The sequence below is a fragment of the Chelon labrosus genome, assembly GCF_963514085.1.
Source record: "Chelon labrosus genome assembly, chromosome: 13".
Taxonomy (NCBI): domain Eukaryota; kingdom Metazoa; phylum Chordata; class Actinopteri; order Mugiliformes; family Mugilidae; genus Chelon; species Chelon labrosus.
The window spans coordinates 22,012,549-22,034,646 of NC_140346.1; the positions used below are offsets into that span (position 1 = coordinate 22,012,549).

Below are 22,098 nucleotides of genomic sequence, written 5' to 3' on the forward strand. Positions count from 1 at the left end.
ACACAAAACCTCAGCTTCAAGCATGATTTACAAAACCTCTGACTCCTCTTGCAAAATCAAACTTTCGCCTCAAAACAGTTTTACGTGTGCCCAAAATGAAACTTTCGCCTCAAAACAGTTTTACGTGTGCCCAAAATTAAACTTTGGCCTCAAAACAGTTTTACCTGTGCTCAAAATCAAACACTGCTCTCAAGTAATAAACAAATTGCTCAAAATTACATACACTATCAAGCAGTCAGTAAACAATACACCAAAAAATAGAAAACACATTGTTCAAAACATATAGTTCTCAGGGAGAAGTACATTTTTAATCTCAAAACAAATTTCATATGTTTCTGTCATTATACAAAAAGCTCAAAATTGATCAGAAATTACTGTGTTTTGCTCTTTGCATTTTTTTTGTTCTTCCTCCTTCTTGTACCCTTATTTTTACAGTGCTGTACCCTGCATCTCAAAAACTTTATCTCTGTGATACTGTAATTCTTGTTCTTTGATGATATGAACCTGTAACCAGTCGAAATCTATTGAGCAGTCAGTACTGAAAACAAATGGAAAGCACAATGTTCAGGGCCATACAATTTGTTTATTGTACCATATACAGCCAACAACATGGTCTATGATTGTTGCTCGAATTTCATCGGATATTTCCACTCTTTGTCTTCCTCTTCCTCTTCGTCCTCCTCTTTCTCTTTCTTGCCCTCCTCCTCTTTCTCCTCGTCCCCCACCTCGCATATGCACTCGTCCTCGTCCTCTCACATAAATTCTTCTGTCCATTCTCACACTTTCTCATTCCCACCTTCAACAACCTGCTTGCTCTCTGAACTGGCTTATATTGGTTGTCACATCATTTGAAACAAGTGAAATCAATTTTGACTGACTGTGTTCAATCAATGACATTTCTGCTCTCTTTATATGTAATTGTTGCCACTTGTGTTTACCAGTATGGATGACATGTGCATTAGAGTGCAGAATGTGTTTTAAGAATGAGAATGTGTTTAGAGTTTTGCTAAACCATGTGAAATGGTTTAAGGTACTGACAACAGACTGAACAGTTAGCTTAATGAGTTCAAGCAACTGAGAACTTTCTTCAGCCAATGGATTTTAGTGTTTTAGCAACTGAGAAAAACTGTAACAATTACATAACACCTGTTTGGCCAGGTGGCACATATAGTGGCCAATGATCTCATGTAGTGTCATTTTAAATGGCATTGTTTTGAAATCGCAAACATGTGACTTTATGTCAGATTGTTGTGCCTTATGCAGAGAACCGCGTTCAGTACACTTAAAAAGTGCCATTTCGAATTGCAAAATGTGTGTAAAGCAGAAAATGTGTTTAAAGTTTTGGAGATTTGAGATGAGGTTTCGCTCCCTGTGTGTCAGTTTAAATATTTGTGCTATCCATGTCATTTTAGTGTGTTAGAAACTGGAAAAAACTGTAATAGTAACATAGGTGTAAATACAAGTTATTCTCATACATGCATACAGTTATTTTCACTGTTTCATGAAATCTGATTGAAGCAAAAAGTAAATACTTTTTTAGGTTACTTCATTATTATTAACAAAATGTATTGAAACAATGTTTCTTTTAAACAACCTCAAATAACAACAACAACAACAAAAAAGGTTTAATCTCTGAGGCTATGAATCAGAGGACTCAGACGTCTTGGAACACGACTAAACATTATGTAGTTAACGTATCTGACATTTATAGATAACCTGAAGGCAATCTGAAATACACAAAAAATTATTGAAACAGGCATGTTTTCATATATCGATATACAGAGACATTTGAGCGTTACTGTATGTTACAAGATATCATGAATTTTACCATCTATCTATCAAGTTTGTTTTATTACATTATATACTACATGTTAATTGTATACAGATTGCATATGACTGTGATTTAAAGATGTATGCGTAGGTACATAAACCTAGGTGTATATAGATTATGTTTATCATTCTTGTTATTTCCTAAGCACATGTATGTATGCACATTACTGTGTTTTCTTACTGTCTTCTCATTCTAATGCGACTGTGTCACCCTGAATTTCTCCGATGGAAATCAATAAAAATGCATCATGCATCAAAAAATGTTTCTTTTGAACAGGCTAATAAAAGCAAGAAAAAAGGTTTCATCCCTGAGGCCATAAATCAGAGGACTCAGACATCTTGGAACAAGGCCAAACATTATGTAGTTAAAGTATCTGACATTAATAAATAACCTGAAATCAATCTGAAGAACAGCAGATTCAATGAATGGACTCCACAGATGGATGAGACAGAGCAGCAGCTGAAAACCATGAAGAACCACAGTTTTAAGCCCTTTCCATGTTGACTTTTTATTCTCTCCCGATGCAGCTTTGGCCACTTTCATTATTTTAACATAGGAGAAAACAATCATGATGCACATGATCAAGAAGAAAAACTGGCTGACAGCTGAACGGACCTGTTCCTGCCACACATGAAGCATAAACACCTCCACAGAACATTTTCTCTGTTCTTTGTAGAAGCTACGAGAAGCATATGCAAAGAATATGGAGAAAGTAACAATGCAGGGCACAAAGCTGATGCAGTGAATAATGAGGACACAATGCATAGTGCTGCGTGTGGAGCACAACTCTGCATGACGCAGCGGCATACAAATGGCCACATATCTCTCCAGAGTCATTGCTGTCAGAGTGACAGGTGTGACTGCAGTGTACAGAATCAGAGAAATGGTTATAATGATACACAACCACACTTGTATTGAATATTGAAAATAGTTCAAGATCAGCAGGATGTCAGACATGAATAATAACAGGCTATCTGACAGCAATGTAACAGCAAATAAGATGTAGCGTGGAGTTGTGTAGAAGCACTCCTTTTTTAAAAAAATCACCATGAGCAAAAAGTTAATGCCAAGAAAAACCAACACCAGGATCTGCACAATAATAACCTTGTCGTTTATCTGCCGCTGCACGATACCACCAACCACTGAGTTGTTACCTGCCATATATCAGTTTAAGAAAACACACTAATTCCTGAGGTAAAATGCCAAAACTGTCATTATTACATATACAATAGAATTAGAATTTATGTAGCTAAGTCCAGTGAAAGTGCTAAGATGCTGTTATATATACAGCCGTTTCCAAGCCATCCAGGCTGTACCAAAGACAAATATCTTCTGCAGAGTTGAGTGCAGTCTTCTTAGAGACATCGGTGTACGACAACTTCATATATAGAGCAACAAACAAAAACACCAAATGAAAGTTGGCTCACCATGGACGTCATTGCCACTTCCCCTCTCCCTCAGTGGCTCTCCATAGTGGATAGATAGAGTACTGTAGAGACTCTGAAGCAATTTGGTATCTTTTTTTTCAGTCAGTGCTACAGAATTACTGATTTTAACCACATAACATAATAATCAAATGATGACATACACTGACATAACATTATGACTACTGACAGGAGAAGTAAATAACACTGACCATCTTGTGACAATACATCCCATAGCACAAGGTGTTGACTGGGGTTATAAAGCATCTTCGCCTAGACATGTCAGCAAGGCCCCAGCAGGGTCCCCCATCAATATGCCCTCTTCATCAAAAACCACCTGTCGCTGCCTTAGTAGCAAGTCCCCAATGCAATTCCTATTTACCTCCATTGTCGTGCACAGTGGTGTAAACTGTTTGCAGAGTTGAATTCTTCGACAGCCAGCCTCCACAAGTACAAAGCTGTTGACCATGTCCTGGCTAGGAACCTCAGTGCTTCCAATATGCAGCCAACGTGAGTGAGGAAGAGTCCCGACTTTCCTTTAGGTTGGATTTTCTCTCCACCTCTGAGACACATGATAGTTTTTGCTTTGAGGTGGCCCTTGCTGGTGTTTGTTCAAACAAATTTCAACCACTACATGACCTGAAAGGTCAGGGAGACTTTTTGTTTACCCTTGATTTCTATTTCAACCTGGGAATGCGTGATTTGGAGAGGTTCTCAGATGACTCCATCAGACCAAGGCGAGAGCTTCAGAGGATAACACAACAACAACCGTCATCAGCTCAACATAGGGAAGACCACGGAGCTGATGTTGGACTTCTAGTGCAGCAAGAGGACCTCCACTCCTTTCATCTTAAGGGGGAGGTAGTTTCAACAGCATGTCTGTGTATCTGCAAATATTCTGTGCTGCAAAGCATTCTAAAGATGAGAGTGCTTTCCATTATGCCCAACAGTGTGTAGTTGGTTAGACAAAAATCTGGAAATATGAATGAAGTGTGTGCCATTTGGTGCAAAAGTTTGATTTTCATAATGCTATTCGTAGTTTTGGTTGCAGTGCTTCATTTTGCATTACAGCCTAGTTTGCAAAAATGTGTTTCACTAATTGCAAAAAACTGTAAATACAGCATCCTCTGGGACTTTCATATTTCACTCTGAGACAGCACAATGAAGAGGACGCCTTCTCTTGTCTCCTACTGCCCCAAAGAGAGAGAAAAAAATGTGCTTCTCATGAGCACTCTGCATTGGGACACTGTTTTTAGTAGCACCACAGACCACAAAAAGGCCCAGATCATCCTTGATTATAACAAGAACAAGGGCGGAGGCAACAACCTTGACAAGGTATTGCACTTTTTTTACGTAATATTTATTGATATTCGTTCATTCTTGTGTCAGAAAATAAGAATACATTTCTGACTGAATTGTTGTTTATTACTTTTGTTGCAGATCACCAGTGTATACAGCTATAAACCTATGACAGCCCCCTGTCAGGGGCAAACGGGCTGTCAGTCACAAACACACACACACACCCACACCCACACCCACACACACACACACACACATGCGCGTTCTTGCTGTTTTTCTGTGTTGTTTATTTTGAAAAGAAGGTCAAAGAAGGAGTTTCTAAAATAAAATGCTGAACTTTGCAAATTATATTTGTTTGCTCTCTTATTTATGGATACAATTGCATCGGTCAATTTTGACCTGGTATGCTGGCTAATGTTTGATATATACCAATCATTTCACGTAAATTAGGTTTATTTTCATAAATACAGGTGTAAAAGAAGTTTAAAATTTGTGGTAATGAGTTGTAATGAAGTTAGCTAAAAATATGTAACACATTTTACATTTTACACATCATGCATTATAACCAGTTAAAACAGGTCAATTTGACCCAAGAGGACAGGTGTGACTATTTGCTGCCATTAAAAAAATCTAAAAAGTTTCCAAACAATTTCCTGACTGAACACTGACATATACCAGTCTGTGATAATGGATCATCATATACTGTATGTCTCTGATCATAAGCATAGTGATTTTTTTTCTACTCAAAAATTTGTCATTTTATATAAATTAGGTGTATCATACCATAAATTACAAAAATAAATGTAAAATATATATTAATGTGTTGGAAACAAGTTCACTAAAAAGGTGAAACACAAGAAAAAAAACTTAAAGGTAAGTAAAGGTGAAAACAACATGATGGTTAATGAATCTCTGAGGTGCTTTGGGCCTAAAAAAAATTATTTGTGTCTTCATAGTATGCTTGGAGATTGACAAATTGATATGTTTTATACAGCTTCACGGATGAAACTACTGAAGTGATGTAAATATGTATGTTATACATTTCAGAGCAGAAAGTGTGTAAATGTTTATATTTAAAGTTCATCATGAGAGCGATAATGATCTCTAATGAAAATCATTGAAATCTGAAAAATCACTGTATCTTAGTGTCGTGACTAGGAGGAGGGGAATGACTTGTTAATTAACATGGTTAAAACAAATCTTGTTTGTCTGCAAAAAAATTATTGTATTGCCACATATAGAAATGTGGTAGAAATTATTTTGAAAATGTTTATTAAATATCATTTAAATAATGGTCAATATGTCAAACTTGTTAACAAGTCAAAAAGCTCTAAATTACATTATTTAAACACATCAGACCAGAGAACTCATTTGATAGTGTCTTTCTTGTGTTGTGGTGATATTCCTACGCTATTCACACAGTATCATCAAGCAAAAAGCATTATCATCATATAGCATTATCTGCACAGAGGTAAAGTTTCAGGAAGTTTGTTATTTGTCTCTGTCAATGCAATGTTCCATTTTATCATTTGTGAGGAAGCAGCAGATTCAAATCAGCGGAATAAATACAGTAACAATTAATAAAGTATAAAAATAAATGAAAATTCCTTCCAAAGTCATAATTGTGCTTTTATGATAACTTTATAAATGACACTTTTTCCTCAGCACTGACTCTATAGCCTGTTAACAAAGCCTGACCCGTGGGCGCCAGTTCAACATCAACAATGTGCATGTGACTGACAAACACTGTGGGGAGGAATTTGTCAAATCAAATTTCTTTTATGAGAGAGAAGAGAATTTTTCAGTGCACGAAGAAAACTGTCATCTCTGAGACCATAAATGAGAGGACTCAGACATCTTGGAATAATATAAAACACAAAGTAGTTAAAGTACCTGATATCTTCGTACAATCTCAAATTAATCTGGAATAATGCAGCTTCTATGAATGGACACCACAGCTGGATGAGACAGAGCAGCAACTGGAAAGCATGAAGAAGCACTGTCCTGAGCCCTTTCTGTGTTGACTTTTTATTCTCTCCTGATGCAGCTTTGGCCACTTTCATTATTTTAACATAGGAGAAAACGATAATGATGCACATGATCAAGAAGTAAAACTGAGTGATAGCTGACCGAATATGATCCTGCCACGGGTAAAGCATAAACACCTCCACAGAGCATATTCTCTCTTCTCTGTAGTAGCTATGAGGGGCAGATGCAAAGAAGGAGAAGAGAATAGCAATGCAGGGTATAGAGCTGATGCAGTGAATGATGATGATACAGTTCTTTGTGCTGTGTGTAGAGCACAACTCTGCATGACGCAGTGGCATACAAATGGCCACATATCGCTCCAGAGTCATTGCTGTCAGAGTGATTGGTGTGACTGTAAAATACAGTAAAGCCAGAAAGGAGATAAGGATACACACCCATACCGTCACTTGTAAATGAAAATGGGTCAAGATCAGCAGCAAATCAGATATGAATAACAACAGGCTATCTGACAGCAATGTAACAGCAAATAAGACGTAGCGTGTAGTTGTGTGGAAACACTCCTTCCTAAAATAGGTCACAATGAGCAACAAGTTGATGCAAAGAAACACCAACACCAGGACCTCTGCAAATATCAGCCTGACATTTCCAGACAAGAAATCATCATAAACCAGTGAGCTGTTCGCAGCCATGCACTTTATCCTGATAAAAGTTTTTAAGCAAATAAACACAGACGTACAGTAAAATGTCATCACAAATGGATAAAAGTAATATCTGATATTTTCTAAAGAGGTGGTTTGATTACAGCAGGTTACAAACCCTTCATGTTGATTCAAAGACAAACGTCCCCTGCTGCGCTCTGTGCAGTCTACTGAGGGACAGCGGTGGATGAAGGCTTTAAATATACAATATCCATACATGAGACCACACCACTACTGCTACTGTTACTCCACCCAACAAGAATTTTTTCTTACCATTTTTTCACATAAGCAATTTGTAACAAACATTTATCCAAATGACATATAATATTTATCCAGCATTGTAACTTACACCAAAAACACAATCCAGGGTGTTTTTATGTTTTAATTGCTAATTTTACATTACACTGATCATACACTGATCAGGCATAACATTATGACCAACTGTCTAATACCTATGTGATGATGGATTTGGATTGTAAATCAGCTATTTGGCTTTCTAAATCTTGAATTTCAGATTTGGAATCAGGGGCTGCTTGGGATGCAATGTCTTCCTCCTCACATGGCAAATAGAGATCTTTACAATAAGTGCCCACTTTCTGTTTTGAGACACTGAAGTACTGTTTCATGGGAGAGGCTTTGGAGGCCCGATTGTCTTCTGCTGTATGGAGTTACAGAAGAAGTTTTGGAAAAGTGAGTGGGTCGTTTTTGCTTTTGTTCCAGCAGAGGTTCGGATATGTCAAGGTTGTCTGTAAGACACACCACCTTGAAACTGTTGGAGATAAACTTTAGGGTTTCTCACCCTTATCTCGCATTGTATTTAGACACTTTACAAAGAGATTATCTCCATCTTCAGCAGTACCATAAGCAAAATCCAGGATCTCCAAATACATGTCGGAGAGATTTAGGTGTCAGGTGCTTTCAAGACGTTTCTGTGACTTTATGTTTTAAAGCAGGGGTGCCTGCCTTGTAATCCTCAGCTTCACTGATAATTGAAAGTTCTTCCAGCTTCAATAGGTACTGTACAGCTGTGCCACACAGAGAATACAATAATACAATCCTTCCAAAGTATTAACTGTGCTTGTATAAAAACTATAGCCTGTAAACTATCAACCATGCCAATGTGTGCACTAAGCTAAGCTAACAGCAGTAGCAATTCTGCTGATTCAATGTCTCCTCTATGTTCTCTGTTGAGATGGTGATTTTGTGACAGCCACATCAACCTACAGTCTCAAGATCCATCGGCACTGGCCTTTTGAGTTCAACATCAGCAATGTGCATGTGACTGACAAACACCGTGGGGAGGAATTTGTAAAATCAAATTTCTTTTATGAGAGAGAAGACAGTCTTTCAGTGCCAGTTTCGGTCGTACTGTGACAACTCATCTTTTTGTTTATAGTTATCTTGTCCTGAATTCGAGAAAAGCATATCACAGGTGTAAAATTAACATGTTAACAAATGTTTAGCTTTGACATTTTGTGTCACCTGAAGGCCGAATACACATCAGAGACTGTAAATTTTACACTGAAAGATATCTGGGAGTTGGAAGTTGCTCTGACACGTGTGTGTGCATGTTTGTGAGTGTCTGGGCGAGTATACATGTGTATATGTGTGTGGATGTGTGCGTGTGTGTTCCTCTGTGTGCTTGAGTGTGTATACGTGTGGGTGCATGTATATGTGTGTATGCGTGTATGTGAGTATGTATAAGTGTGTGTGTGTGTGTGTGCACGTGTGTGTGTGTGTGTGGGGGGGGATTCCTGTAATTTATTCTCATCAGGATGTCCAATCATCTCTATAAACAGAACATTTCCAACTAATCCAAATCGCTGTAGCGAGATCACAGATGAGATCATATTTTTCCAATTCTACTTTCTCTTCACTGGCTGCCTATAAAATCCATAGTAGAATTTAAAAATTTCTGTCTCACCTGTAATGGCCAAGGTACATCTTATCTTGAAGACCAGGTAGTGCCATATTACCACATTAGACTGCTACACTTTCAAAGTGCAGGCCTACTGGCGGTTCCTAAGGCAGCTTGGCCTTCCAGATACTGAGCTAAATTGCCAGCTTTACCTGTTTGGTGGCAAGTCCAGATGCAACCTCTCAAGAACACAGTAGTAAAGAAGATATGTAATGCTGGCCACCACAGAAAGGTAAAACATCCATAGCAGCTTTGTGTGTCAGTGTTGTCTGACCACCCGGGTCTGCTGTTAAGTTACACAGAGAAAATTATGAAAACAGAACCCAGTATAAATAGTGCAACACTCTATCTCAAGTTTAATTTCAGTTCCAGTTATGTGTTCCAGTTCAGTTCGAGAAAATTATATTTAGTCACTGCAGTCCAAGACAAATTTATAAAAGGTCTAAAACTTGCACCGCTCTGGCATAGACTCTACTGAGAGTCCATGTACACATTGTGTCCTCTCACTGACACGATAAAGATGAAAAGATTTACCCTGACTTGTTGTTTATTTTTTCTGTATTCTGTAACAGATATAAATTATTCTACTCATGTAAATCAAATCAGCAAGTTTCTGCTGTTTCTGTGCATAATTCTCATTACCTTTAGACCAAGGTAGCGCCACCCATAGTAATTATATTATTACCTACTGAGGAGCTTTTGGGCCCAAGAAAATAACTTGTGTCTTATAGCATGCTTGGAGTTTGACTGTTTTGTTTCCTCTGTTTTCACAGATAAAACTACTGAAGTGATGTAAAGATGTATGTTATACATTTCAGAGTAGAGAGTATGTAAATGTTTATGTTTAAAGTTCAACATGAGAGGATTGTCAACAGTCTCTATGAGTCTGTCAAATGTGAAAATCACCACAGCTTACTGTAGTGACTAGGAAGAATGGAATGACTTGCTAATTAACATGGTAAATCTTGTCAGTTTATTTCATACAAAAATGTAATCTATTGTCAAACATCTGTAAGGGTAGAAATTATTTTGACGATTTACTTTCTTGAAAAAAATGTTTATTTAGTGTTTAAATTATCATTCACATAATGGACAGTATTTCAAACTTATTAACCAGTCAAAAAGCTATAAATTAGGTTATTTAAACCCATCAGATCAGAGAACTCATTTGATAGTGTCTCTCTTGTGTTGTGGTGATATTCATACAGTATTCATACAGTATCATAAATCAAATAGGTGCACTTCTTGCATTATCTGCAAAGAGGTAAAGTTTCACAAAGTTTGTGTTTCACTATCAATGTACTTGCCCATTTTATCATTTGTGGAGGAACATCAGATAAGACTCAACTGAATAAACACCATAAATAGAACAAAATAAACACTGCTTTTTCCTTCCAAAGCCATAACTGTGCTTGTGTAAAAACTGTAGCCTGTAAACTATCAACCATACCAATGTGTGCACTAAGCTAAGCTTACAGCAGTAGCAGTTCTACTTGACATTGTGGTTTTGTGACGGCCATATAAACCTGGAGCCTCAAGACCCGTGATCACCGGCCTTTTGAGTTCGACATCAACAATGTGCATGTGACTTACGAACACTGTGGGGAGGAATTTGTCAAATCAAATTTCTTTTATGAGAGAGAAGAGAATTTTTCAGTGCACGAAAGAAAATGTCATCTCTGAGACCATAAATGAGAGGACTCAGACATCTTGGAGCAATATAAAACACAATGAAGTTAAAGTACCTGAAATGTTCAAACAACCGAAAATTAATCTTAAATATAGCCGCTTCTATGACTGGACACCACAGCTGGATGAGACAGAGCAGCAGCTGGAAAGCATGAAGAAGCACTGTCCTGAGCCCTTTCTGTGTTGACTTTTTATTATCTCCTGATGCAGCTTTGGCCACTTTCATTATTTTAACATAGGAGAAAACGATAGTGATGCACATGATCAAGAAGTAAAACTGACTGATAGCTGACCGAAAATGATCCTGCCACGGGTAAAGCATAAACATCTCCACATAGCATAGTCTCTTTTCTTTATAGAAGCTACGAGGGGCAGATGCAAAGAAGGAGAAGAGAATAGCAATGCAGGGTAAAGAGCTGATGCAGTGAATGATGATGATACAGTTCTTTGTGCTGCGGGTGGAGCACAACTCTGCATGACGCAGTGGCATACAAATGGCTACATATCGCTCCAGAGTCATTGCTGTCAGAGTGACAGGTGTGACTGTAATATACAGTAAAGTTAGAACAAAGATAATGATACACAACCATACCTGCATTTTAAAATAAAAATAAGTAAAGAACAGCAGCAAATCAGACATGAATAACAACAGGCTATCTGACAGCAATGTAACAGCAAATAAGACGTAGCGTGTAGTTGTGTGGAAACACTCCTTCTTAAAATAGGTCACAATGAGCAAGAAGTTGATGCAAAGAAAAAACAAAACCAGGATCTCTGCAAAAATCACCTTCAATTTTGCAGACAAGAAAACATCATAACTCAGTGAGCCGTTCGCAGCCATGCACTTTATCTGGACAAATGTTTTTAAGCAAATAAACACAGAAATACAATAAAATTTCATCACCAAATGATAAACGTTATATCTGAGCGCTAAAGAGCTGGTTTGATTACAGCAGTTCACAAACCCTTCATGTTGATTCAAAGACAAACGTCCCCTGCTGAGCTCTGTGCAGTCAACTGAGGGACAGCGGTGTATGGAGGCTTTAAATATAGAACATCCATACATAATACCACACCACTACCGCTACTGTTGCTCCGCCCAACTAAACTTTTTTCTATTTTTTTCACATAAGCAATTTGCAACAAACTTTGGTCCTAATAACCTATTCATATCATACCATAAGTACACTGCCTGGCCAAAAAAAAAAGTCGCCACCAAAGAAAGGTCACACACTCTAATATTTTGTTGGACCGCCTTTAGTTTTAATTACAGCACACATTTGCAGTGGCATTGTTTCAATAAGCTTCTGCAATGTCACAAGATTTATTTCCATCCAGTGTTGCATTCATTTTTCACCAAGATCTTGTATTGATGATGGGAGAGTCTGACCACTGCGCAAAGCCTTCTCCAGCACATCCCAAAGATTCTCAATGGGGTTAAGGTCTGGACTCTGTGGCGGCCAATCCATGTGTGAAAATGATCTCTCATGCTCCCTGAACCACTCTTTCACAATTTGAGCCTGATGAATTCTGGCATTGTCATCTTGGAATATGCCTGTGCCATCAGGGAAGAAAAAATCCATTGCTGGAAAAATCTGCTCATGCAGTATATTCAGGTAGTCAGCTGACCTCATTCTTTGGGCACATAATGTTACTGAACCTTGACCTGACCAGCTGCAGTAACCCCAGGTCATAGCACTGCCCCCACCAGTTTGTACAGTAGGGTGCCGATGGGTGCATCACTTCATCTGCCTCTCTTCTTACCCTGATGCACTGGTTCCCCACTATCCTTCCAGTTTTTAATAATGTGTTGGACTTAACCCAATTTTAGTAGAGTCTGCAATTTCCTTAGATGTTTTCTCTGCCTGATGCATGCCAATGATTTGACCCTTCTCAAACAGACTAACTTTTATCTATTTTTTAACTTTTATCTAACTCTTTTCCACAACCATGGGTCTTTGGACATGGTTGTCAAGAAATGAGAAGCTAATCATTGCATCAGTTGGGGTTAAATAACTTATTGCCAGCTGAAAGATAATCGCAATGTGGCAATGTTTTTTTGGGCCAGGCAGTGTATATTGTAACATATATCCAGTATTATAACTTACACAAAAAGTTTGGCGATATTCATACAGTATCATTAAGCAAATAGATTCACTTTCTTACAATATGTGCACATAGGTAAAGTTTCAGAAAGGGTGTGTCTCACTATCACTACAATTGTACATTTCACAATTGTACATTTGTGGGGAAACAGCAGATTAGACTCAGCTAAATAAACAGTTAATAATAGTTAATAAAATAAACACTGCTTTTTCCTTCCAAAGCCACAACTGAGCTTTTATAAAAGCTTTATCATTGACACATTTTCATCAGCATTGACTCTATAGCTTCTAAACTATCAACCATATGAATGTGTGCATTAAGCTAAGCTTACAGCAGTAGCAGTCTGCTGGTTCATTGTCTCCTCCATATATTCTGTTGATCTTGTGGTTTTGTGACAACGACATCAACTTGCAGCATCAAGACCTGTAGGCACCGGCCTTTTGAGTTCAACATTAACAATGTGACTGACAAACGATGCGGTTGACGAACACTGTGGGGAGGCATTTGTCAAACCAAATTTCTTTTATGAGAGGAAAGAGAGTTTTTCAGTACATGAAAGAAAATGTTATCTCTGAGACCATAAACATTAATCCTATATATAGCACCTTCTATGAATGGACACCACAGCTGGATGAGACAGAGCAGCAGCTGGAAAGCATGAAGAAGCACTGTCCTGAGCCCTTTCTGTGATGACTTTTTACTCTCTCCTGATGCAGCTTTGGCCACTTTCATTATTTTAACATAGGAGAAAACGATAATGATGCAGATGATCAAGAAGTAAGACTGATTGACAGCTGCCCGAAAATAATCATGCCACGGGTAAAGCATAAACACCTCCACAAGGCATATTCTCTCTACTTTGTAGTAGCTATGAGGGGCAGATGCGAAGAGGGAGACGAAGATAGCAATGCAGGGTAAAGAGCTGATGCAGTGAATGATGATGATACAGTTCACAGTGCTGCGTGCGGAGCACAGCTCTGCATGACGCAGTGGCATACAAATGGCCACATATCGCTCCAGAGTCATTGCTGTCAGAGTGACAGGTGTGACTGTACAGTACAGTAAAGTTATAACAAAGATAATGATACACACCCATATCTGTAATTCATAACGCAAATGAGTCAAGAAGAGCAGGATGTCCCACACCACTAACAACAGGCTATCTGACAGCAATGTAACAGCAAATAAGATGTAGCGTGAAGTTGTGTAGAAACACTCCTTCCTAAAATAGGTCACAATGAGCAACAAGTTGATGCAAAGAAAAAACAACACCAGGACCTCTGCAAAAATCACCTTGAATTTTGCCTCCACGTAGACAGCGTAATTCAGTGTGATGTTTGGAGCCATGCTCTTTTTCTTGACAAATGTTTTTAAGCAAATAAACAGAAATACAGTAAAATCTCATCACAAAATGATGAAAGTAATATCTGATGTTTTTTTGTAAAAAAAAAACATTTAATAATTAATATTTTCAGACTGGCATTTATGTGGTTAAAATCCTGAAAACTATTGAAATTTTGGTAAATGTTGATGTATGAGGATTTTATGGCTGTTTTTTAGATGTGCCACGAAGGTGTCCAGAGGGTGCACAATGCATCACAAGAGTATAAATGTCATGTGAGAGTAAAAAACACTCGATTTCAAAAATGTACAAAAATGTCAGAGGAAGGCATATGGGTTAGGTAGGCTACTAGCGGTTGTACCCGTTTGTACGATAACAACACGGACGCCTCGGAAAAGTCCGATGAGGAGTCTGATCAGTCAATGCAGAAAACTACCAGCGATTCGTTAAATGTGTGGAAATACTTCATTAAAAACGAGGCCCATTCTACCATGACAAGCAGAATATGTAAGTGAAATGCAGCAAATGTACTAATGCATTACACACTTATCCGCTAACGCTAAAAGAGGAACGATCCTCCCAGCGGCAATTAACAATTTCACATGTGGTAGCTCAGAGAAGGAGGCTGCAAATCAATAATTTGCTGATGAATATCATTTTTTAAAGTTATTTGGCCTTTAGCTGCTATATACGGATAAAGCTTCGCTTCACCGTTTTTTTTTTTTTTTGCTGCAACATCATATTATCTTGCAACACACTGTGAAGTCCCATTAAATACTATGGACGGTGCCGAGCGCACAGTAGCTATTAATAAACTCATGTGTTTATGGTCAGTTCTGTTGTGTTCTATTAGTTGACATTGTTTCTGCTTGTAGAGCCTGTTTTTTTTGTTTGTTTGTTTTCTTGTTGTGCAAGAGCCGCATATAGTGTCAGTATGGAGTTTCTACTGTGTTTTTATGTGTGATCATCGACTAGTCGGCTTCAACTTGACTTATTAGTCGACTTTAAAAATTCCAAAGGTGTTCAACCCCGAGGTACCGTCTCTAGCATCGTAGAATATGGTGGTTCTGGAGACAAAATTTGATGAAAAGATGATTAATGTTTATTTCAATCCTGGATGTCAACAAAAGAACACTTCAATTTGCCTTTTATTTCAAAGAGTAGAAAGAGTGATTAAAATATTATTATTTTTTTATTACCATCAGGTTGTTAGATTGTTGTCCATTAGTATATTGTTGGAGAGTGATAATATGGTTAGGCAACATTTCAGGTCGTACAGAGAAAGACCTAATATATCACAGTGTGAGGTCAAGGCTTTTAGGGAACTGATGTGTCAGGATACTGTGTTTTATTACGTCGGTTATAATCTTTTGTAATCTCTATTTTATTTGTGTTCCCTGTTTCTGTTCTGGAAGTTTCTTCCTTTGTGTCTTGTTTCTTGCTTTACTTCCTGTGTTTGCTCCCTTTTGATTATTTGATTGGTTTCTTCTTGTGTGCTCAGCCCTCATAAGTTTCACCTTTGTTTCATCAACCACTCAGTCCATGTGCAGATCAGCCACAACATTCATTCGTTCATCCTCTGTAACCGCTTGTCCTGTGAAGGGCCGTGGGGGGCTGGAGCCTATCCCAGCTGTCAGGGAGAGAGGCCGGGTTCTATCGGGCAAGAGGCGGGGTTCTATCAGGTTCTATCGCAGGGCTAACACAGAGACAGACAACCATTCACACTCACATGCACACCTACGGCCAATTTAGAATCACCAATGAACCTAGCGAGCATTTCTTTGAACGGTAGGAGGAAGCCGGAGTACTCGGAGAGAACCCTGAACCTTCTTGCTTTGAGTCATCAATGCTAAGCATGCTAACCATCACGCCACTGTGCCGCCTAGCCACAACATTAAAACCACTAACACAGAGCAGGAGTCCCTGACGTCATGGCAGATGCAAGGACCTTGAACAAAATCCAGTTCATCATGAACAATGTACACCACCCTCTAAACGACACCATGTGAGGAACCAACTGGACTGTGGTCATTTCCCATGGGATAAATATGGGAAATGACCACAGTCAACCTATCTATCTATCTATCTAATTGCAGTGTCAGCTGAGAACTTCTGCAGGTGACATGACCTGTTTTGTCCTTGAAGTCAGAGGTGTTCAGGGTGAATACGAGAGGCCCCTGGGGTGCACCTGGGGCCTGATGTGATGGAGCAGCAGCCGTGCCATGGTCTTCGTGATGCTGGATATCAGGACAACCGGTCTGTAGTTATTCATCTCCCTAGGGTGTAGCTTTTTTAGGACAGGGATGATGCAGGATGTTTTCCACTGCAGGGGGACCCTCAGTGGCTCAGTTAAATACATGCAGAAGGGGCTATCCCAAGTTAAGAAACACAGGCCTTGAGTAATCGTGGGGAAACTCTGTCTGGGCGGCTGCTTTGCTGGGATGGAGCCTCTTTAGTTGTCCGCTCACCTGAGCCAAAGTGATGGTGGTGGTGTGAGGTGTGGCTACAAGATACTTGTCTGCAGCAGCATAGGGGGAGTGAGTAGCTGTGGGGGTGATAGTGAGGGCTTGCATGGTACTAAACCTAAACGCAAGGTCCCACGCACGTAGACTATGCCGGTGCGAGCCATTTATACTTGCTTGCTCACTCTCCCAAAAGCTAGTTGGCGCTGTGTCTTTTTTGCCAGTCGGGTTATTTTTGTTTCTGTTTTGGCCAAACACGAGTCATACAAATGTCTGTTTCTCCAAACCTCCTCAGTTAACCTTACTGATTTTTTATTAATCCAAAAAAATCAGCCGGAAATACTAAAGTAGATGTCCTGCGTCGCGCAGCACATAGTTACACTTCTCGGGAGGTGCACGTCAGCTACAGCACTAGTCTCTGTGAGGGTCTGCGTTATCGTCTTAGCCTCTGCGTCAACTTAATGCAGAAGCCAAAACCACCTGTAACTTTGGAGTTGCTGTTAAAAAAGACATTGAACTGGTTGGCCTTCTCCTCATCCCCCTCCACAGTGCTCTTCTTCTTGGAGCTATAGCCAGTGATGGTCTTCATGCCGTCCCACATCTTCCTGGTGCTCCACCTTGAGTTTAAAGCTGCATGTGCATCAGAACAGTGGAATTTGTGGATTATTTTTGTAACTCTTTGACAGTGAAATGTGTGTGAAAGATACTTATCATTGCACTGACAAAGTTAAAGTTAATGGTCTCTCCAACTTCCTTATTCTTTACAATTGGTATAGATATTTTAAACAAATTAAGACACCCAAATGGGCTCGGCTGCAGTTAAAATAAGTTTTCTTTTAGAAATATTGTGATGCCAAAAAGCGTTGTCACGTTTGCCGATTTAATTTGGACACAAATCTCAAACACAAACCCGAAGCCAGTAGTTGTGGTTATAAAACCGGTTTATTGTAGAAAACAAGATGCTGGCAGGTCTGAAGCAGGTTGTGAGGTTTCCAGGGAGAACAGGGGAAGAGGTGCAGGGAAGATGGCAGGCGAACTGGTGGAGCTGGTGAGGATCTCAAGGAGAAGGCGAAAAAACTGGTGAGTGGGTCGATCCGGGAGCTAAAGACAAAGAGACAAAAATGAGTATGCTACACTAGGAGGAATAGTTAGCGCATAAGCCAAGGCACTGTACCACTGAGGTAAGCAGACGATCTGGCGACGAGTGGAGGACTGAACCAGGATTTTATTGGCAAGGTGAGTAGGTGGCTGATGAGGCTCCATTGCTTGCAGGTGTGTTCGCAGGTGGCTCCAGCTCCGCCCAGCTCCAGAGAGAAACAGACAGAAGCAATCCAAAAAGAAACATAGATCCTGACAAGCGTGATCAGAAGGTACTGGACTTGTTAGATTAATTTAACCAGGAATAAATTAATGGGGAGTTCTATTTACAAATTAAAGGAAAGGCCATGAGTAAAGACTTTGCCTTGACCTATACTTGTATATTTATGTCAAACTGGAATGAAGAAGCTTTAGCCAAATGTTCAGTTAAACCTCTAACTTATTTTAGGTATTTGGAGGACAGTCAGGAAATCTAGACAAGGACAATGGACCAATTTGAAGGATTTTATTAATATTTTGAATACACACGATCCTTCAATGAAACTTAGACAGTATATAAGGGACCAACATACAGTCAGAAGCTCAAATTAGAAGATCTATTAGTAGTATATTTTAAGGACACTACAACACATGCTGTATTTTTTTAAGAAAAGTTTTCACCCAAATCACAGTTTTAGAAGGAAATCCCAACTGACAAATTTCAGGAGAATATGTTGACAAGATGAAGACTTTAAGGGAGCAGTTAAAATCATGTTTGGATATTCACATAGAGGGTATTCTAGGTCTTTTTTGAGGAATTGTTTTAAGTCCTGTTCATGTTCATGAATAATAAGTGTCAACATCCCCATTGTTGTTGCTGTTGCAAAATAATTAATTCAATAATCGCACATTACATACATACAAGAGACATGTATAAAGTAGAAACAGATTTTGCCTCATTACTTTAGCCTGGTGCTTGTTTTTTGTACAAGCCACAGAGAGCATAGTATTTCAGTGAATGAAAGAACATTTCATCCCTGAGGCCGTAAATGAGAGGACTCAGACATCTAGGAGCAAGAATAAAAGTTATATAATTAAAGTATCTGACATTAATAAATAACATAAAGTTAATTTGAAGTACAGCAGATTCTATGAATGGACACCACAGCTGGATGAGACAGAGCAGCAGCTGGAAACCATGAAGGACCACGGTCCTGAGTCCTTTCCATGTTGACTTTCTATTCTCTCCTGATGCAGCTTTGGCGACTTTCATTATTTTAACATAGGAGAAAACAATAGTGATGCACATGATCAAGAAGTAAAACTGACTTATAGCTGATCTAAGATGACCCTGCCAGCTGTGAAAGATGAATATCTCCACAGAGCATACTCTGTTCTGCATATAGAAGGCGTCAGTTGCTGATGCAAAGAAAATGGAGAGAATAACAACACAAGGTACAGAACTGAGGCTGTGAATGAAGAGGATGAAGTGCAGGGCGCTGCGCGTGGAGCACAGTTCTCCATGACGCAGTGGCAGGCAAATGGCCACGTAGCGCTCCAGGGTCATCGCTGTCAGAGTGACAGGCGTGACGAACGTGTACACAGACATAACAACATATATAATAACACACAGCCACGTTTGTATGGTGAACCTAAAATAGCTGAGAATGAGTAGGACGTTAGTCATTAGTAAAAAAAGACAATCAGACAGCAGTGTAGTAGCAAATAAGATGTAACGCATGGTCGTGTAGAAGAAATCCTTCATGAAAAAGGTTATGATTAGAAAGATGTTGATGCAAAGAAAAACTGAGACCAAAACTTGAACTAAAATGACCCTGTTATTCATCTTGATCACTGACAATTCACCACCAATCAGTGTGTTATTAGATGCCATGTATTTCTCTATTGTAAGTTCAATATTGCTGCTACAGTTTATATAAAGACAAAGGATACAAAATTCAACAACTCATCTAAGACTGAACTCTGTCTAGATATATATAACTGTGGTACAAAGCTCAAATATTCAGCCAAATAAACAGCTGCAACAGGTGGATTTCTTGCTGCTGAGGAAAAAAGAAATCAAAAAGAATTACATGTTAGTAGCGTGACACACTGTATACTATACATCCATAATACATTTAACAGAAACACATCACAAAGTAAACGGACAAACGAGACTGCTGTGGCACAAACATGAACATTTTCTGCCCGGGCAGAGTGTCGCCATCAGAGACAGGGATGTTTTATAAGGACAGCTCCAGTGGGTTAAAGATTTCTGTCGTCACTGTGTTGCCATAGCCATTGTTCATTTGGGAAATATTTTCCACACTGAAACTACTCAAATATACACCCACTCTACATATCAAGCCAGCAGCTTTACTGTTCACTCTCTGCACCTCTGATTTCCAGTACAGCTCTGGGTCCTGCCACCTGCAGAAGTTCTCTGATGACTCTGCAGTGGTTGGGTGTATTAGAGATGGACGGGAGGTGGAGTACAGGACACTGATCGCGGACTTTGTGGAGTGGTCCCAGACAAACCACCCACTCCTGAATGTGGGCAAGACCAAGGAGCTGGTCATTGACTTCAGGAAGAAGAGGACACCAGTGGAGCCCATCACCATCCAGGGTCTGGAGGTGGAAGTTGTGGACCATTATAAGTACCTGGGAGTCCACATGAACAGCAGACTGGACTGGAGGGACAACAGTGAGGCTGTGTACAAGAAGGGACTGAGTAGACTCTACTTCCTGAGGAAGCTCAGGTCTTTTAACGTATGCAGCAAGCTGCTGGAGAACAGTCTGTTGTTGCGAGTGCCCTGTACTTTGCTGTGGTTTGTGGGGGGAGCAGCACCAGCAAAAAGGACATAAGTAGGATCGACAAATTGATCCGAAAGGCTGGTCATGTGATTGGCAGTAAGTTGGAGACGTTTGTCTCAGTGAGGGACAGGAGGACACTGGACAAACTGCTCTCCATCATGGACAATCCGTCACATCCACTACACCAGACTATAGAGGGGCAGCGGAGCTCATTCTCCAACAGGCTGATCCAGCTCCGCTCCCACACTGAACGCTACAGGACTACTTTCATACCATTCTCTGTCCAGCTGTACAACAACTCACCTTTCTGTGACAGATAACTCAATGTTATTAATGTTAATGGACACTACTGCACCTTACATCTTACCCTGTATATATAATTTATATTCTTATCCTTCTCTGTTTCTTGTACATTTGTTCATTCCTTCTCTGTTTCTTGTACATTTGTTCATATGCTAATATGATAATTTGTACATTTTGGCTTATACTATTTCTATTTTATCTTACTAGATTTTATTCTACTTATTTTTTATTTCTATTTTATTTAATTTAATCTTTTCTTTTTACCTGAGGTTCTTAAGAGTGTGTTTTTTATGTACAACTAAGCTACTGTAACCAAGCAATTTCCCTTGTGGATCAATAAAGTTTATCTAAGTCTAAGTCTAAGTCTTTAAACAATAACCTTCTCGAATTCAGGCCCATGAAAATTTTTATAATCCATTCTGAATATCATTGTCCCATTCTGACTGAAATGATGTATCGTCTGAAAGAGCGAAGCCTTAAGATTCAAACAGCCTAAACCATTTTAAGACCAAAAAACCAGAGCCAGGAAAAGGGATCACGTCACTACATCACTGACCTTTAAGCTTCATACAGGCCAGCACGTACTTTGAGATCCTCGAGCAGAGATCTACTGTCTGTTCCAGGGGCCCAGATTTACAGTCAGGGTCAGGGCCCCTTGGCTGTGGATTGATCTGCCTGAGGAAATCATGTCAGCTGACTGGTGAGCCTTTCCTGGTTTTACTTGAGCTCTGAGTTTTAATTGAGATTTTATTTAAGTTCTTAACTGTATTGTGTGGTGTTTTATAGGTTCCAGCCCCCCCGCAACCCTTCACAGGATAAGCGGTTACATAAAATGAATGAATGAATGAACTAGAAGTTTAAGTAAGAAGGCCCGCTTTAACCAAGAAACTTAGGCAACTGGCTTAAGGAGGGAATGGACATTCAGAAATGTTTTTTTATTTTTTTATTTTTTTTATTTTTTTATTTTTCTGGGAAAACCAACTGGTTTGAACATTTCCACACATACTGAAGCCTGGAAGGTCATGAATTGCTTTCCCAATGTCAGTGATAAACACCACCATAGCTGCACACTCTCTTTATCTGGATGGAGCGTACCACTGCCAAAGGACTCAGTCTGCTTTGCCCATATCAGCTTAAACAGACTCA

At 39.3% G+C, this 22,098-nt stretch overlaps 5 protein-coding genes across 5 annotated transcripts; all 5 read right to left on the minus strand.

Annotated features, from left to right (window-relative positions):
• Positions 1 to 2,083: 2,083 nt before the first annotated feature.
• Positions 2,084 to 2,992, minus strand: LOC311497862 (odorant receptor 131-2-like; the record flags this gene model as incomplete). Its single annotated transcript, XM_084558225.1, has 1 exon — positions 2,084 to 2,992. The coding sequence occupies one exon, from the start codon at positions 2,990 to 2,992 to the stop codon at positions 2,084 to 2,086; it is 909 nt and encodes a 302-aa protein (XP_084414351.1).
• Positions 2,993 to 6,317: 3,325 nt separating this feature from the next.
• LOC311498073 (odorant receptor 131-2-like) lies at positions 6,318 to 7,232 on the minus strand (the record flags this gene model as incomplete). Its single annotated transcript, XM_084558512.1, has 1 exon — positions 6,318 to 7,232. One exon carries the CDS (start codon positions 7,230 to 7,232, stop codon positions 6,318 to 6,320), a length of 915 nt encoding a protein of 304 aa, XP_084414638.1.
• Positions 7,233 to 9,944: 2,712 nt separating this feature from the next.
• On the minus strand, positions 9,945 to 12,930 carry LOC311498068 (odorant receptor 131-2-like). The gene has a single exon (XM_084558507.1). The coding sequence runs from the start codon at positions 11,912 to 11,914 to the stop codon at positions 10,775 to 10,777; it is 1,140 nt and encodes a 379-aa protein (XP_084414633.1). The 5' UTR covers positions 11,915 to 12,930; the 3' UTR covers positions 9,945 to 10,774.
• Positions 12,931 to 13,461: 531 nt separating this feature from the next.
• Positions 13,462 to 14,319, minus strand: LOC311497863 (odorant receptor 131-2-like; the record flags this gene model as incomplete). Its single annotated transcript, XM_084558226.1, has 1 exon — positions 13,462 to 14,319. Exon 1 carries the CDS (start codon positions 14,299 to 14,301, stop codon positions 13,462 to 13,464), a length of 840 nt encoding a protein of 279 aa, XP_084414352.1. The 5' UTR covers positions 14,302 to 14,319.
• A 4,164-nt stretch (positions 14,320 to 18,483) lies between these two features.
• LOC311498072 (odorant receptor 131-2-like) lies at positions 18,484 to 20,998 on the minus strand. Its single transcript, XM_084558511.1, has one exon. The coding sequence runs from the start codon at positions 19,727 to 19,729 to the stop codon at positions 18,800 to 18,802; it is 930 nt and encodes a 309-aa protein (XP_084414637.1). The 5' UTR covers positions 19,730 to 20,998; the 3' UTR covers positions 18,484 to 18,799.
• Between the last annotated feature and the right edge of the window lie 1,100 nt (positions 20,999 to 22,098).